This window comes from Merops nubicus, unplaced genomic scaffold, assembly GCF_000691845.1.
Source record: "Merops nubicus isolate BGI_N331 unplaced genomic scaffold, ASM69184v1 scaffold44596, whole genome shotgun sequence".
NCBI lineage: Eukaryota > Metazoa > Chordata > Aves > Coraciiformes > Meropidae > Merops > Merops nubicus.
In genome coordinates, this window is record NW_008617793.1 from 1 (window position 1) to 15,764 (window position 15,764).

Sequence of the window (15,764 nt, forward strand, 5' to 3'; positions counted from 1 at the left end):
AAGAGGCGCGGCAGCGGACAGGAACTCCCTTGTCATACGTTCGGGCTAACGTGTCTCTTTCTCCAGTTATCGAGGAGCTTTATAGGATCCGCGAGGCCTTTTTCTAAGTAGGCACGTGTAATGATCCTGGGCATGCAGCTGCTGAAAATGTAAATGGAATGCACGTTTATGTATGCTGCTAGGTCAAATCTGAACGGAGACAAGGGAATGCTTGGGCAGGAGGTGGAATTAGGAGCAGTAGAGTGAGATAAGGAATGGAAGGTTGTGTTTCTGTACAAATCTTCAAAGACGGCAAGCCTTTCAAGGCTATGGAACAGACTTCAGACAGGCTCTAATTTTTCATCAGTTACTTCACTCTAATTAGGCAGAGAAATCGACATGTTGTAGGGAGTGGTTCTTTACCAGCAGCACACCCACATACCATGCCACATCACATCACAGTTAATCATTTCTTCCTTAATACTGGTGTGGGGTTCGTAAACACAGTAAATCCCACCGAGACTTTGTACGTGGCTGTGTTGGTTCTGTCTCGGTAGGTAAGTGCCAGCAACACCAATGTGTGCTGCGGGTAATGCAGAGCATGCTTACAGTTCAGGTCTGAAACATACTTGTGTTAAACCCTTGGGCTAAAAGTCATTATTCAGAACCTCATTGTTTGTTTAAAGGTGATCTCAGTTTACAAAGGAATTTAGGTTCTGATAACATTCTTGCAAGTTACTTTCTCAACAGTTTCCGTATGCATGGATATCACCTGAGTCTTCTTCCAAGAGCTTAAATTGTGGGTAGACTCACCTGGAACATGAGTGGCTCCAAGCCTGATATTCTGTGGGCTCCGCACCATGTGGACAGATTTGTCGTGTGCGATTCGGAACTGAGCCTCTACCACATTGACTCTGCTGTGAGCTCAGAACTCAAGGCGGGCTCCTTGCGGTTGTCGGAGGAAACCACAGAGACGCTCTTGTCAATCAATTCTGACACGCCCTATATGAAATGCGTGGCTTGGTATCCAAAGTATGATCCTGAGTGTCTCCTTGCCGTTGGGCAGGCCAACGGTCGAGTGGTGCTTACGAGCCTTGGCCAAGACCACAACTCAAAATCTAAAGACTTAATAGGCAAAGAGTTTGTTCCCAAACACGCGCGGCAATGCAACACTCTTGCGTGGAACCCCCTAGACAGTAATTGGCTTGCTGCTGGGTTGGACAAGCATCGGGCTGACTTCTCAGTCTTGATCTGGGACATCAGTAGCAAATATGCCCCTGAAACTGCAGTTGCGACAGAGAAGGTGAGACTTTCAGCAGGAGATCCAGAAGCAGGACTGGTAGTAACAAAGCCACTGTATGAACTGGGACAGAATGATGCTTGTCTCTCTCTCTGTTGGCTTCCACGGGACCAAAAGCTGCTTTTAGCTGGAATGCATCGAAATCTGGCTATCTTTGATCTGAGGAACACGAGCCAAAAAATATTTGTCAACACCAAGGCTGTCCAAGGAGTGACCGTTGATCCCTATTTCCACGATCGTGTGGCATCTTTCTATGAAGGTCAGGTTGCCATATGGGATCTAAGAAAGTTTGAAAAGCCTGTTTTGACCTTGACAGAGCAGCCAAAACCCTTGACAAAAGTCGCCTGGTGTCCGACAAGAACTGGACTGTTAGCTACTCTAACAAGGGATAGTAACATCATTAGACTGTATGACATGCAGCACACTCCCACCCCTATTGGAGACGAAACTGAGCCAACAATAATTGAAAGAAGTGTCCAGCCATGTGAAAACTACATCGCTTCATTTGCCTGGCATCCCACCAGTCAGAATCGAATGGTGGTAGTCACTCCCAACAGGACTATGTCTGACTTCACGGTTTTTGAAAGAATTTCTCTCGCGTGGAGTCCAGTGACCTCCTTAATGTGGGCTTGTGGGCGACATTTGTACGAGTGCACGGAAGAAGGGAAGGCCAGTTCCTTGGAAAAAGACATAGCCACCAAGATGCGGCTCAGAGCGCTGTCGAGGTACGGTCTCGATACGGAACAAGTTTGGAGGAATCACCTCCTGGCTGGAAATGAAGATCCTCAGCTGAAATCGCTTTGGTACACTCTGCATTATATCCTTTGCCTTACTGTAGTTTATGTCCTAGGGAACTAATATACCTTCATATGTAAACTAGTTATATGGAATGCATTAAAATCTTTAAATATAATGCAACATCCTGTAAATACTCTGCATATGTTAATAGGATGTGACTTTATTTTTTTAAAAAAAAAAATTCAAACACTTGGGAAAAAATTAAGCTTCCTATACATGAAAATACTTATGAAGCAGTATACTGAAGATATGGATCAAAAACTTACAGGAAACAAAGGTCCCTTAGTCTATGCTGGCATTAAATCAATCGTGAAGTCATCTTTGGGTAAGAATGTTCTAACTTGGACAAGCTCTATTGTAGCATGTTTACAGAGTGATGCACTCGTGTGTTTGTATTTAAACATGGTTGAAAGGTTTCTATTTAAAAATAGAGAAACAAAAGTATTTCTGTGTTATACTATGTGTAAATTAACAGCTTATATTAATTTCAAGAATTTTCAGTGTTCTTGGAAAGATAGTAATCATAAACCCAAAGTATCCTCAGAGGTAAATCTTTAGGTGAACTATTTTAAACATTTGAGTTTTGACTATAGTGAAAAATTCTTGCTCTCCACAAAACTGTTCTATTTTTTGAAGTTCCAAGCAGGGGTGTAGTTCTAGGAGGCTGACTTTACTGTAATCACTGCTGAGGTATTAAGTGCATTTGTATAACTATGTTTAAATCAGCTCTCTTGTTTTAAAATGGTGATCACTCCTAATGCATCACAGTAAACCTCGCATGCTCAGGGAGATTTTTATTAATATAACCTATCATTTGAATCTTTCCTTCTATTTCATTATGTGTCTTATTAATAGTTATGCTCCTTGGAGCAAAAAAATAACTCTTCAGTGTTGAGAAAGCTTCCAGCATGTTGATGCTTGCTGAGAAGAAAACTGGTAGAGCAGGTGCTTGACTGTATACTCTGTTTTCAGATTGAACATACTGAGAACTCTGTCAACTAACAAGAACCTTCAAAATCTTAGGAGGTAGAGGAAGGAAAAAAGACTTAGTGGGGAATCTGCACCAGGTTTAGATGCATGATTTTTAGCAGATCAAAATAATATTGTGTATGCTGCTCTTTACCGTGGGTTTTTCAAAGTACTAAAATATGATACTCAGCTTTTGTGCTGTGCTTTGTGATTGAAATCAAAGCCTTGTGTTGTGATTTCAATTTACATTGTAATTTAGGCATAATTTAACTTCTTTCCCACTTCTAGGGACAACAGAGAACCTCAGGCACAGCAGGAGTGGATCTGATAGACAGGCAGATATCATTCAGTATCTGAGTGAGGAGAGGTCCTTGGCTTTACAGCTCTGTGGGTGGATAAGGAAGGGAACTGACCTAGATGTGGAACCTTTTTTAAATTCATTGGAGCAAGAAGGAGACTGGGAACGAGCTGCTGCTGTAGCACTTTTCAACTTGGACATACGGCGAGCGATACAAATCCTAAATAAAGGGGCTTCCTCAGGAAAGGGTGCGTATGTGTTCAGTGTCTTTTGTTTTGGCATTGTATCACCTCAGTATGCTTTTAGGAAAATTGTTAACTCAAAGCTGGTATATGAATTTGTCTTCCTCCAGCTAGATCTGCTAAGAGATGGCTATATATACAATCCTGTATTTTCACTTCTTGTGGGTATGAATGGTGGTAATGACAGTGTCTTATGATAGTGACAGGAACAAATTTAGCAGTTCAAAACTATTGCAAAATACCAAAATCAGTGTGATGTTACTTAAAGTATAACTCAGGTTGTCATATATTTGGGCTTGTGGCTTATGGAACTAACTTACCTGAGCAGAGGCATTTACAGCAGAAACTAAAAAATACTAGCGTGTGCACATTTATTTTAGCTAGTGTAGTTCCTCGGCATTTTGTCTTGCACCCTGACAAGATGTTCTGTTTCAAACTGATGCTTTCAGTTACAGTTTTAATTGGATCTGTTTTTTAAGTCCTTAACTTGAATATTGTTTCACCGATTATTTTCATAAATCAGGTGATCTGAACCTTAATGTAGTAGCAATGGCTCTGTCAGGCTACACAGATGAGAAGAACTCACTTTGGAGAGAAATGTGCAGTACTCTAAGGCTGCAACTGAACAATCCCTACTTGTGTGCTATGTTTGCTTTCCTGACAAGTGAGTCTGGTTCATATGACGGTGTCTTGGTAAGTAAATTTTTTGTTACGTTAAAATTTGTATTTCTGTGATCTGTATTTTATTTTGCCTTGTTTACATGTTAAAATAATTCCACTGTGTTGAAACAGAGAACAGAGTAGTCTCACATTTTCTGAAATTAGTATAAAATTGCATGTGGAGAACAAACTAAATCTTTAATTTTGTGATACATTGAGCCTTTACTTGATCTTTGGTTAGAGAACAACAGAAATACTTGGCTGAGTAGGAATTACTTAGCCCAAGGGAAGTGTCATTTAATGCAACAGGGTAATTGGCCTAAACCTGCTGAAATAATGTTGTCATAATATGATGCTTTTAAGGTATTACAAATAAAGTAACAATACTAGAGGAGAGAAACCAGAGTCTTTTTTTTTTTTTCCTCATTGAGAGGGAATGTTCTTGTTCTCTGGATGTTAGATAATAATTTTACAGTCGTGATTTATTGATGAATTGGAAACTGACAGATCACAAGGTGTTTTTAATTTTAATTTTTACTCCAGTGACACTTGTTGAAGTTTGCATGAAAAAGATTTTGCCAAGCACTCCTTGTTTTCTCAGGCTCAATCACAATTTATACGCTGAGAATTTCAGGAGGGAAAATTATGATCACAGCTAAGTACTAGAATTAATCAAGGATTTTTTTCTTCAGTGTCACACCTAGTAAAAAGATTAAAAAGCAGAAAAGAAATATTCCATTGCTGCACATTGAGTGCCAATATATGTGTGAGAAGTCCATGTTCTGGATGATTTGAGTTATTTTTTAATTGATTTTGTTAGTTTGTTTTAGTAACTTTAAGTTGTAATTTTCGGAAGGAATTGGATGGTCAGGCTAGTTACTTGGTAAATAATGGTAAATGAAAGTTTTTCTTCCTCCTGTGACTTCTGGCTATATGTGCTAGAAGCACTAAGCCAGCTCTACATGATTTGCAAAGTTTCTTTTTTTCAGAGTTTCATAAGCCCCATAGCATGTGCTGCACCATGCCTTCCTGCCATTTGAGTAGATTGTTCCAGTAGCTACACTCTTGCTCTGATACCTGTATCTGAGTACAAATCGGATATTTAGTGGTTAGTTTTCTTCAGATGTGATGATTTCTTCGTACAAAATCAATTCAATAGTATTAATTTTACAATAGCACAGATATTCTGATTTTACAAGCAACATATTGAAAAAGTGGCAACTTGCATGTGATGGTCATATTCCTATTTTTCTCTCCCAAGTATGAAAATAATGTGGCTGTACGAGACAGAGTGGCCTTTGCTTGCAAGTTCCTCAATGATGCTCAGGTAAGTTTGTGGTTGCATATTTCAGCAAAGTGTTAAGCTGGGCTTTATTTGGAGGTGGAATAAGCTCTGGGGTGGAGGGGTAAAGAGAGGAAGCAATGACTCATGAGTGATTTGCTTTTTCTTGTAAGAGGAGGGTATAAGGTATGGTATAATCTGATATAATCTGATCTTCAGTTTGTACCTTCAGCTCAATTTTGGGTTTTTGTTTTTTCTTCTTCTTTGAGGTTTAATAGTATTGATGACATGCTAGTTTGTTAAATGCTATTGCATTACCTGTATGTCTGTTTTACTGCAGAATATTTGTACTGATTCAGTATTTATTTCCAGATACTCACCTTTCCTCGAATGAAGGCTTGGTTTTACAGTAGAAATGTTTTCTTTTAAATTAAGTGAATTATTTAAGGAATATGTAACCTCCCTCTTTGCAGTTCCTATCAGGAGGCTTAAAGTTTAGTTGATAAATACTTGAATTCTTGCAATAAAGTGGATATAGCCATATACCTTTTTCTGTGTCACAAGAAGCAAGCAGCATATTCCATTAGCAGCGGGCACTCTCATGAAAGAAAGCTATTTGAGTCGTGAAAAGTTTTGTCATATGCCAACATAAATGAGTTAGGAAGGGGTGAACAGATGGGAAAAGTTAAGTAATTTCTTTATGTTATAGCTAAACAGGTTTATTGAAAAGCTGACGAATGAAATGAAGGATGCTGGGAATTTGGAGGGAATACTGTTAACAGGGCTGACAAAAGATGGAGTTGACTTGATGGAAAGTTATGTTGACAGAACTGGAGATGTCCAGACAGCAAGTTATTGCATGCTACAGGTTAGTGTTCCACTCAAAAATAAATGCCTATTGAGGAGAACTAAACATAGTCGCTGTAGCAGGATAGTATTGAGTCTTGTGAACTAAAAGTGATCTCTGTAATAAATTGGGATGATATGTATCATGCCTGTTTTGTGGAATCATCTGAATCACTCAGTGTTACCTTATAAACATGTATCTTCACTCTCTCTGGTTGAAATAGCTTGAGGAGATAGTAGGGGAAAGAGGCAAAAAGAAAGTATAGTCCTCTTCCCTACCTGAACTGGGATAGCCATTCTCCTGCTTATTGATGGTGCCTTTCCTGACAGGTTCATTATGGTTTTTGCTTCCAGGATTTTGGTGGAGAACTGAAGTGAGGCTTTTTTGTTTCTCTAGGCATTGTGTTTGTGGGTTTCTTTGGGATTTTTTTATGATGGACTTGGCCCTTACACAGGTGCAACTGTTGCCAACACTGTGCTGAACTGCATACGTAATCATAACAATTACAGAGGCCATAATGTGCAACAGAATTTTATAATCCTTTATCTGACAGACATTATTTTTTAGGAGGATATGGCAGCACAAGTATTTTCAACCGGAGAGGCAGACTGAAGAAAATTTTTGTCAAACTCTTAGTACAGTTTAACAGAAAATTCTTTTTCTGGACAAATGACACTGTATTTCTCATATCTTGTAGTATGCTTTGTCAAGCCTTTCGAAAACTGAGTAATATGTATTGTTTCTTCACTCTGTATCTGACATTTTCTTCCTGCCTGCTTTAGGGTTCTCCATCAGATGTGCTGAAAGATGAGAGGGTTCAGTACTGGATTGAGAACTACAGGAATCTTTTAGATGCTTGGAGATTTTGGCATAAACGTGCAGAATTTGATATCCACAGGAGTAAGCTAGACCCCAGTTCAAAGCCTTTAGCCCAGGTAAATGTAATTCTTGTATGAAGCAGGACCAGCACAGAAAGGAAGGCAGCATGGTACTTCTGTAGAAAAAAGTGGCTGGCTGCATCTTTGCTTTCATGAGGATTCCTGTGCTAAAGAAAGATTTCAACTAAGGCTGTCCTAAAAAAGTAGCTGTGTTTTTTTCAAAATATTTTTTTAGAAAGGACTTGATAACTGTTTTGATAGAGAGCAGAGGAATATGGTAAACAAATCTACATTTCTTCATATCTAATCTGGGAAATCAGTTCTCTAACATTTTATTCAGTTCTTTTTTTCCTTAAGCCTTTTTCTTTGAAACAACAGATTTTCTTTCAGAAACTCTACCTTTTCAACACTTCTTCTGGGAAAACTGTGGGGTGGGTTTTTTCCTCCCATGTTGAGAAACAAAATTAGACATGTGTCATCCAACTGAATTCAGCATCAGGGTGAGGATGATGCTGAAATTATGGAACTGAACAAAGAACAAGTTTAAATTGTCTCTGTTTTAATGGAAGGAAACCTCAAAGCTATTTTGAAGCCTTTGAGCCTTAAACTAAAAGTGAATAGCAGCAACTTTCATTATCAGTTCTGAACATAAGCTAAACCAAAAACTGACACGCTGTTCAAATGGGATCTACTCAACATCTGGTGGCATTTTCAGTCTTCTCAGTATGTGCTTTAGAACCCTTAGGGCCCAGGAGCATCTAAGGAAGGCTGTTTTTCAATTCATGGACTGTCATAGTTGTTTAAGGACAGCTGCACCCATACCCCTCCAAGTGGGAGGGAGTTGAGTTGACTGCTCCTTCCTGATGTGATCAACATAAATAGCTCCTAAAGAGTTTAAAATACGTGTATCTTGGTATCAAGTAACAACTTGTGGCATAACATATGGAGATGAGGATTGTTAGGAAAGTCCTCATGTTGGGGGCCTTAGGGTGGGTCGTCTGACTATAAGGGCGGAGAGACCAGATTTAATTCTAAAGTAAGTGGAGTAAACTTAATGTCTTTCATTACTGCAGACACAGATTTTTATTTTCCTAAATACTATCTTTCCAAGTGTTAGTAATCGTGCATGTTTTTATGGGCTTTTGAGGTAAGTGACCATCATTAAGGCCTATTTCTCCAGGCTGTGTGCCACAGCTATAAGCCAGGATGTTAGGAACTCCTTTGGGAGTAAGTAGCCTTGGCTTTCCAGGGCACTGTCCAGAATCTCTGGTAAATAAATGAATGAAAAGCTTGAACAAATTCACTCACAAGTGTAGCAAAAGTAGAACCAAGTCAACAAATTAATGGGTTTTTGTTCTCTTTAGGTGTTTGTGAGTTGCAATTTCTGTGGAAAATCAATCTCTTACAGCTGCTCAGCTATCCCTCACCAGGGGCGAGGTTTTAGCCAGTACGGAGTCAGCGGTTCACCAACTAAGTCAAAAGTCACCAGCTGTCCTGGCTGCCGCAAGCCCCTTCCTCGCTGTGCTCTGTGCTTGATAAATATGGGAACACCAGTTTCCAGCTGCCCAGGTATGACTCAGTGGGTTCTAGTTACTCAGGTGTCGTTCTAATTAGAGGCCTAATTAGCAGTTGCTGTTGAAAGATCTTCTCTTGCACCTCTTTCTTTCTATTTGTATGCATACCACAAATGTTCATACTCGCCTTTTTGGGGGAGGAGGACCATAACTGAAACTTTGTTTACATCCCATCAGGTTTTATGATGAAACCTGTGTCTCAGTTCTTTGGTGTCAGACGGTATGTACAGCTACTTGGTTCTGACAGTTTTCCCAGTGAGATTGTCAGTGAAATTTCATGGTTAGGCAGATTAAAAGATTCAAGTAAGTGGTGGTCAGCATCATGAGCTCCAAAACTGTAAGCTGTTGGAAGTGTGTTGTTTTGAAATGAATTGTAGGCATGCTACAGAAATGGGATGTAAATTAATTGATTTTTAGCTGGAAGAGGAAGAGAGAATAAATTGAGTGTGGTATACTTTCTGTCACCAAGTACAAAAGAATGTGTGAGTCATATCACAGCTAAGAAATATGATTAGAATCCTGTGGTTCTAAACATCTTGGTCTCAGCATTATACAAGGTCTAGATGAACATGATCTTGTCCATGTTTTTAGGTCAGTCTTGGTATAGAGCCATGAGCAGCTGTGGAGTTGGCATCTATATAATTTATGCATCTTCTTTCACTGATCTGTGTTATGACTTCTATATTGTAATTGTTCCAATTCATAGCTTAGCTTTTGTCGATTTTTCTAAAGTAGAACATTCCATGTGCAGTAAAACAGGCCCATAATTCACTGGAATGTAAATCAGTCATTGAAACGTAGATCACTGTTGAAAGACATTCTGTCTCTAAAATTTGTTTAATGGGCAAGTTTAGCTAGATTGTAAGGTATGAAACAACAGCTCAGTAATGCAGTTCTTGTTTTGGCATTCCACTAGTTCTGAATTATATTACTACTCTTTTAAAATCAGGGGACTTCTTCACATAATGTTCCTAATTTCAAATTTAGTCTAATAGGGCTACTGGGACTGAAGTATAAATGATGCATGATGATTTACAAGTGGATTTGTGGGGGTGGGTTTGCCTCTGCACAGGAGGATCCAAGTCAGATGAAAAAGTGGATCTTAGCAAAGACAAGAAGTTAGCCCAGTTCAACAACTGGTTTACCTGGTGTCACAACTGTAGGCATGGTGGACATGCAGGGCACATGCTCAGCTGGTTCAGGTAAGTCAGTGTTAAAATCTTTCTTATTTCATACGTGTATGCTCCACTAAGTAGGACATGCCTCCTTTGCTCTGTCTACATTTTGCTGGTTTAGAACATATGCAAAACTTTTTAAGTATGATGCAGAGTTTTTCTGAGATGCTGTGTCCCTGCACATACTTACATGTGTAGATTGCAAAACTCTTGTTAGTTTTATTTTACGTGTTTTCTTTTTTCTGTTACTGCTATCTAGGGACCACACTGAGTGCCCAGTTTCTGCCTGCTCTTGTAAGTGTATGCAGCTGGATACAACAGGGAATCTCATTCCGGCAGAGACTGTCCAGGCGTAAATGCTGTTTGAAAATGTGGGGCTCTCCAATGGGCATCCATCATAGCCCAAACACAGACAAAGGTCATTTGTGACTTACTAACTGTGAAAAAAATAAATTGCTATCAGATGAGTGAAGTGATGTGTGTATGACTGCTTGGTAGAAACAGGTATTCCTGAAATGAGGCTCTGGGTACAGTGTGTGGTCTTTGTTGAGAGAACTGAAGCAGTTCACTTCAGAAGCACTCGAATTGTGGACTCTGGATTTGCTAAAATCCAAAGAGCTTTTAAAAGTTTTCAGGGTAGTGCTGATCAGCCCTTTTATTTGTTTTCCAAACAAAGCAATGTTTGTACGCTGTGAAAGTGGGCTTTCAAAATAAACACCTGAAGAGCATTCTTCAGAAGATCATAAAGTGATGCTGTGGTTTCCTCTGTTCATGGTTTGATCACACTTTCATGTATGCAAACAGTCATCTCCTTCTAAGTTCATCCAAAGTGCCACTGTTAATTGTATTATCATTTTTATTTTGAAGAAAAAATCCATTTCTTTCAGTTCCTACATTTTGTTAACAGTAAAGCAATGTCCTTATAATTCAAGGTCTTATTTAATTTACCTACATAGCTAGCTGATGTGAATTTTAATGTTAAAGAACCTTGGGGGCTTTGTCTCCTGGTGATGTCTATATCCTAGAGAAGAGTTCCCTGAAAAGTCATGTGTCTGTTCCTTGCAGAGTGCAGGTAAGCTATAGAAGGTTTCATTTGATTGATTAATTTTTCATGTAGTACAGTGAAGGTCTGGTATCTCCAGGACTGGAGACTTGTAAATACTTAAGTTTTAAATTACATGCTGAGTTTTGACTACAAAAACATTTGAAGACCTTTGGATAATCAGCATTTCCCTGTGCTTCTGAAACATGCTGGGAAGTGTGAAATCAACCTATATAAATCCCGCTTCTGGTCACTAGCAGACACGGATCTGCTCCCAAATGGCTGCACAATTTTAGGTCACTGACTAGAATTAGTTCTAGGCATGTTACCATCTGGGATTAAGTTTATTTATTAATTTGAGAGACAGTCAATGATACTGTGGTAATACTATGCTAGGAGCTAATTGGTATTGTTGTCCTTGATTTTGTAGGCAACAAAATTCACACAAATTAGGGAAAAAAAATAACCTGTTTTAAGGTATGTGATAATAACATCAGTTTACTTGGTGTGTTTATTTACTAGTAGAAACAATATGAGTTCCTTAACACTTGTGTGCGATGAAATACTAAATGGAATGCTAGCAATAAACTGGTACTGTATTGCCAGAACTGTGAAAATTTGTGTTTTAAAAGAGAATATATTGTAATATACCACTAGTTCTAAATGCTCTAGTGTAGTTGCAGCACGATGGAATATGGCAACGTTTTCAATAGATGTACACAATTACATTCAGGACTTTGGGTTATAGTTTCTGATTTAGTATTAATGTTGTTACACATCTGCTACACTTAACTCTGATTTAAAATTCTTGCCTAATTGAAAAAAATCTTTTTAAAGTTAATCTAAGAGGTACTTTGTAAGTATGGGAGAGCAGTTACTTTTTTTTTTTCTTGCTAGGATATTTATTTCTCTTTCCAGTATTTTTGCACACTTAATGCTGCTTTTGAAAAGCTCTTCAAAAATTTCTCCATTTATAAGTGTAAACAGGGGGTTAATGTATGTTGCCCTATTTATATAAATACAGGCAATAAAACTTTTGCTTTATGGAAATTAGTATTTGTAAGTGTCAAGGATGGTTTTATTCCTCTGTAGTAACAATGTTTAGTAAATTTCCCCGATAGACTCATGTTCAGGTGAACGCAACTACTAACTTACCTTGTCACATTTTCTTATGTACAGAAAATTCATTTATAACATTTCTGACTTGACTATACCTGTTTGTGTCAAATTCTATGATTTCATTAAATTAGATGCTTACTTTGATACTTTGCATGTCTTTGAAGTGTTTTGGATTATGAATGTGTGTATATTCTGGCTGTTGTAATTGGTAACCAGGTCTCAGGCCAGTAATCACTCTGTTTGCAAAACATACAAAGTAAGGGGTTTATGTTTTTTAATGATGCCTTGGTTTGCTTTTACATTAATAAAGCTGGTTTTGGGGTAGTTTGTTGTCTTCTAACAAAAATTATAACTACAGGCAATACATTAGCTGCAGTTACTTTTTTACATTTACTGCTCTTTTATCTGCTCACCTCTTGGTAGGTAGTTAGCTAGATGATGGTGGCCTCACGTGCTAAAATGTTTTGACCCTGTGGTTCATGCTGATTGCATTTTTGTGTTTCCATTTCATTAGATGCCCCAGCCTTGCCTGATTACACCCAGATTCCTTTTGCTTCCCTGTGACTGTAACTTAATTCACGTCTGTCTTCCAAGTAGAGAGGGGAAAGAAAATAGATTGCTTGTTAACTTGACCCTGTTAGTAGCAACTAATAAATAAGAAGTCTTTCAAACATGAACTGCTTGACTAAACCCAAAGAAGTCTACAAATAAGTGCAAAGCTAATGATCTTAATAAGACATTAAATCTTGCTATTAAACCTGAAACCTGTTTGTGTGAAAGCTTAACAAACACAGTGAAGGTTTACTTAAAATACTTTGAAATATTAATTAACAGACTATTTCAAAGCTTTTTACTTCAATTGTGTTACCTTACGAGATACAAGAGTTCTGCTACTCGCTGAAAGCAGCCTGGATAGTAGCAAAACTTTGAACTGTGTGGAAGTTTGTATGGTTGGAGTTGTCATGACAAGCTGGCTGAACCTGGTACCTTCTGCTTAGACTCCCACCAAGGATGAAGGATGTGATGGGAACTCAACTTGTGCTTGAAATCCCCAAGCCTAACCAGACATCTTCCAAGTATTTAACATCAGTGTACAAGGCAAGTATCTTGGAATTATTTTTTTTTTTTTAACATTACCTGTCAGGTTAAACAGGAGCCATCACGTATCACTGAATATAGCCCTCTAAAATACAATATTGACACAAGTAGTTAAACAGTGGGATCTCTTTTATTGGAGAAGAGATCTGTTTCAAGATGTAAAATACCCCACATGTTCAATAAATTTTTATCAAAGAAAAAAAAAGCCACTTTACAGGAAACTGGTACTGAAGACAGGTGGCAAGGTTAAAATATAAAGTATCTAGAACCACTAAAACCACCAACAAAAAGATGCCTACAGAACTTCGGTTTCTAGCAAGTCCAGCCAGCTCTGCAAGAGGACACTCCTCATGGATGCAGAAGGGTTACATATATATAGACAGTGAGATCTCCACAGCAGTGTTCTCCTTCTTGCTGAATAAATACTGGTCAAAGAAAACATTTATCCCTGGCAATATGCGACACATGTAACAGCATCTTTTTGGTACATTTGTTGGAAATAAATGCAACTGTTACCATGCTGTGAGGCAACACAGTCATGGTGCTGTTGTCCCCTCTGAAGCTCTAAATCTATGCTAAGAAAAATCAATTGTTCCTCCCAGTACCAAATGGGAAGTAGTCAGGGAATTCATGAATAATTTTTAGTGCTTCATTGTAGAGTTCCAGATCTGAAATAGGGCAAAGAAAATGGTTATGATGCATAAGCTAAATTCCTCATAAGCAAATGATGGCGCTAAAACACTGTTTATTTGAGAGCAGTACAGCTGAGCATTCCCAGTCCCCCCAGTTTTCCCAAGCCAGCCACACTCTCACTGCTTGCTTTCTGGAGGGTTATTGTTAGGCTTGCCAGGTGCCCGATCACATAAGGTCCAGTGCAAGGCGAGAACAATGCAGCCTGGAGTGGAAGAATCATCAGGCAGTGATCTAGCATGGCTCCAGCTTTGGGTCAGTCTCTACAGTTTGACAGTAAAACTGTATTTTGTACCGAATTTTTCCCACGACACTCTCCTTTTCTACATTCTACTGCATAGCTGGCAGCTTCAAGAAAGACCTTGTCCATAAGAAAAGATACCCATCAGGCTCCCCCTTCTTACCTATTGAAGAATTTGGAACACAAAATGAATTTGTCATAATGTATCTTCTTACTCACCAAATGGACTTTTATCTTCTCTGAACTGGATGTATGACATACACATGATAGTTGCTTGATTTGTTACTCTTCCCACTACTTCAAGAACTCCCGAGATCTCTTCATCTAGCTAGAAAACATACCAGGTATGAAATTAGTATCACTAAATTAGCTGCTGTCTCTACTGCATAGCACTTCAGCGAGGAACTCTCCACAGGGACAGTTTGTTCATAACAGATTCTGTTTAATGTCAAACAACACAGTACTACTGCAGCCCCTCCCTCCCCCCCAAAAAACCCTGCAAACCCCTTGAGCCACCTAGATTTTCAGATTTTCTAACAGTCAGTTCAGTACCAACACACACACACCCCCCCACCCCTCAGAGGGAAGATGCCAGTTTCGAAGTACACAAAACTGTCATTTAATCACTGAACAGAGACTTATGTAGGACACAGCAGAATAATCCAGATTTCAATGGACTGCATTCAAACCTGAGTAAATTACAGAACTCTGTAAGAGCTAAGGAGGTATCACACCCGCCCGAGAGCAGTTCCAATATTCCAGATTTGGGATGTATAGTCAGAAATTATTTAAGTACCCATCAGTAAGCATTCAGAATACAAAACTACTGACAATAAGAAGCCTTTGGTTGAGCAAAGGTAAAAATAATGCTAGAAATTTTATCTTACTCCAAAATCATATAGCTGGATCATAGTTTTATTCTTTTTGAAGAAACTATTCTTAAGAGTGCAGTCAACAATGTTCTTCCTATATCTAACTCTTAACTTTCTAGCAAGTTTCCTGGAACACAGCAATAGATTCTCTTCCCTCCCCGTAATTTTAATAATTTTCCTGTGTTGAACAGAGGAACTACATATGTGCAAAATAAAGGGGGAGAACATTACAAAGCATTTTGATTAGCAAATCTAGTTCCTCCATTTACATCAGGCAAAACTGTGAGATGAACATGTCATGTTTTTCCTGCACACATCAGTTTCTCCTCCCTTACATAGAGACTGAAGTGCCCAGCATTGCAGCTATGCATTTACGAAGTTTGACCGTTTACTCTGTTAAGTTGTGGAACTGTTGGTCAGATCCTGACATCTGAAAATTTAACAACCCAAGGTATGAAACCTTCTCAGGAGCTCCAAGGGACAAAGCCTCCGACACCCACAAGAGGCAACCTCGAGTATTTGCAAAGTATTCCTTGACTTACAGGCTCGCTCATCTCCACAGTCGCCTGTTTTCCTTCTCCATCCGAAAGCACGAAAAGCTTCCCAGAGGGATGAACCTACAGAAGGCGGGAGCGCTCAGAAAGCGGCCGGGGACGCCGCACGGTGCCCCGCGCCGGCCCGAACCGCCCCGCCCGACCCT

The 15,764-nt window shown here is 39.0% G+C and overlaps 2 protein-coding genes across 2 annotated transcripts; one reads left to right on the forward strand and one right to left on the reverse strand.

Annotated features, from left to right (window-relative positions):
- The first annotated feature begins 733 nt into the window (after positions 1-733).
- MIOS (missing oocyte, meiosis regulator, homolog (Drosophila)) lies at positions 734-10,632 on the forward strand. The gene is made up of 10 exons (XM_008943245.1): positions 734-2,096; positions 2,304-2,402; positions 3,335-3,592; positions 4,110-4,279; positions 5,508-5,573; positions 6,238-6,396; positions 7,158-7,310; positions 8,618-8,822; positions 9,900-10,029; positions 10,262-10,632. The coding sequence occupies exons 1-10, from the start codon at positions 800-802 to the stop codon at positions 10,356-10,358; spliced, it is 2,634 nt and encodes an 877-aa protein (XP_008941493.1). The 5' UTR covers positions 734-799; the 3' UTR covers positions 10,359-10,632.
- A 3,214-nt stretch (positions 10,633-13,846) lies between these two features.
- Positions 13,847-15,681, reverse strand: RPA3 (replication protein A3, 14kDa; the record flags this gene model as incomplete). The annotated part of the gene is made up of 3 exons (XM_008943246.1): positions 13,847-13,929; positions 14,412-14,520; positions 15,607-15,681. Coding segments are annotated over 3 exons (267 nt in total), but the record flags the coding sequence as incomplete, so codon positions are not given.
- Between the last annotated feature and the right edge of the window lie 83 nt (positions 15,682-15,764).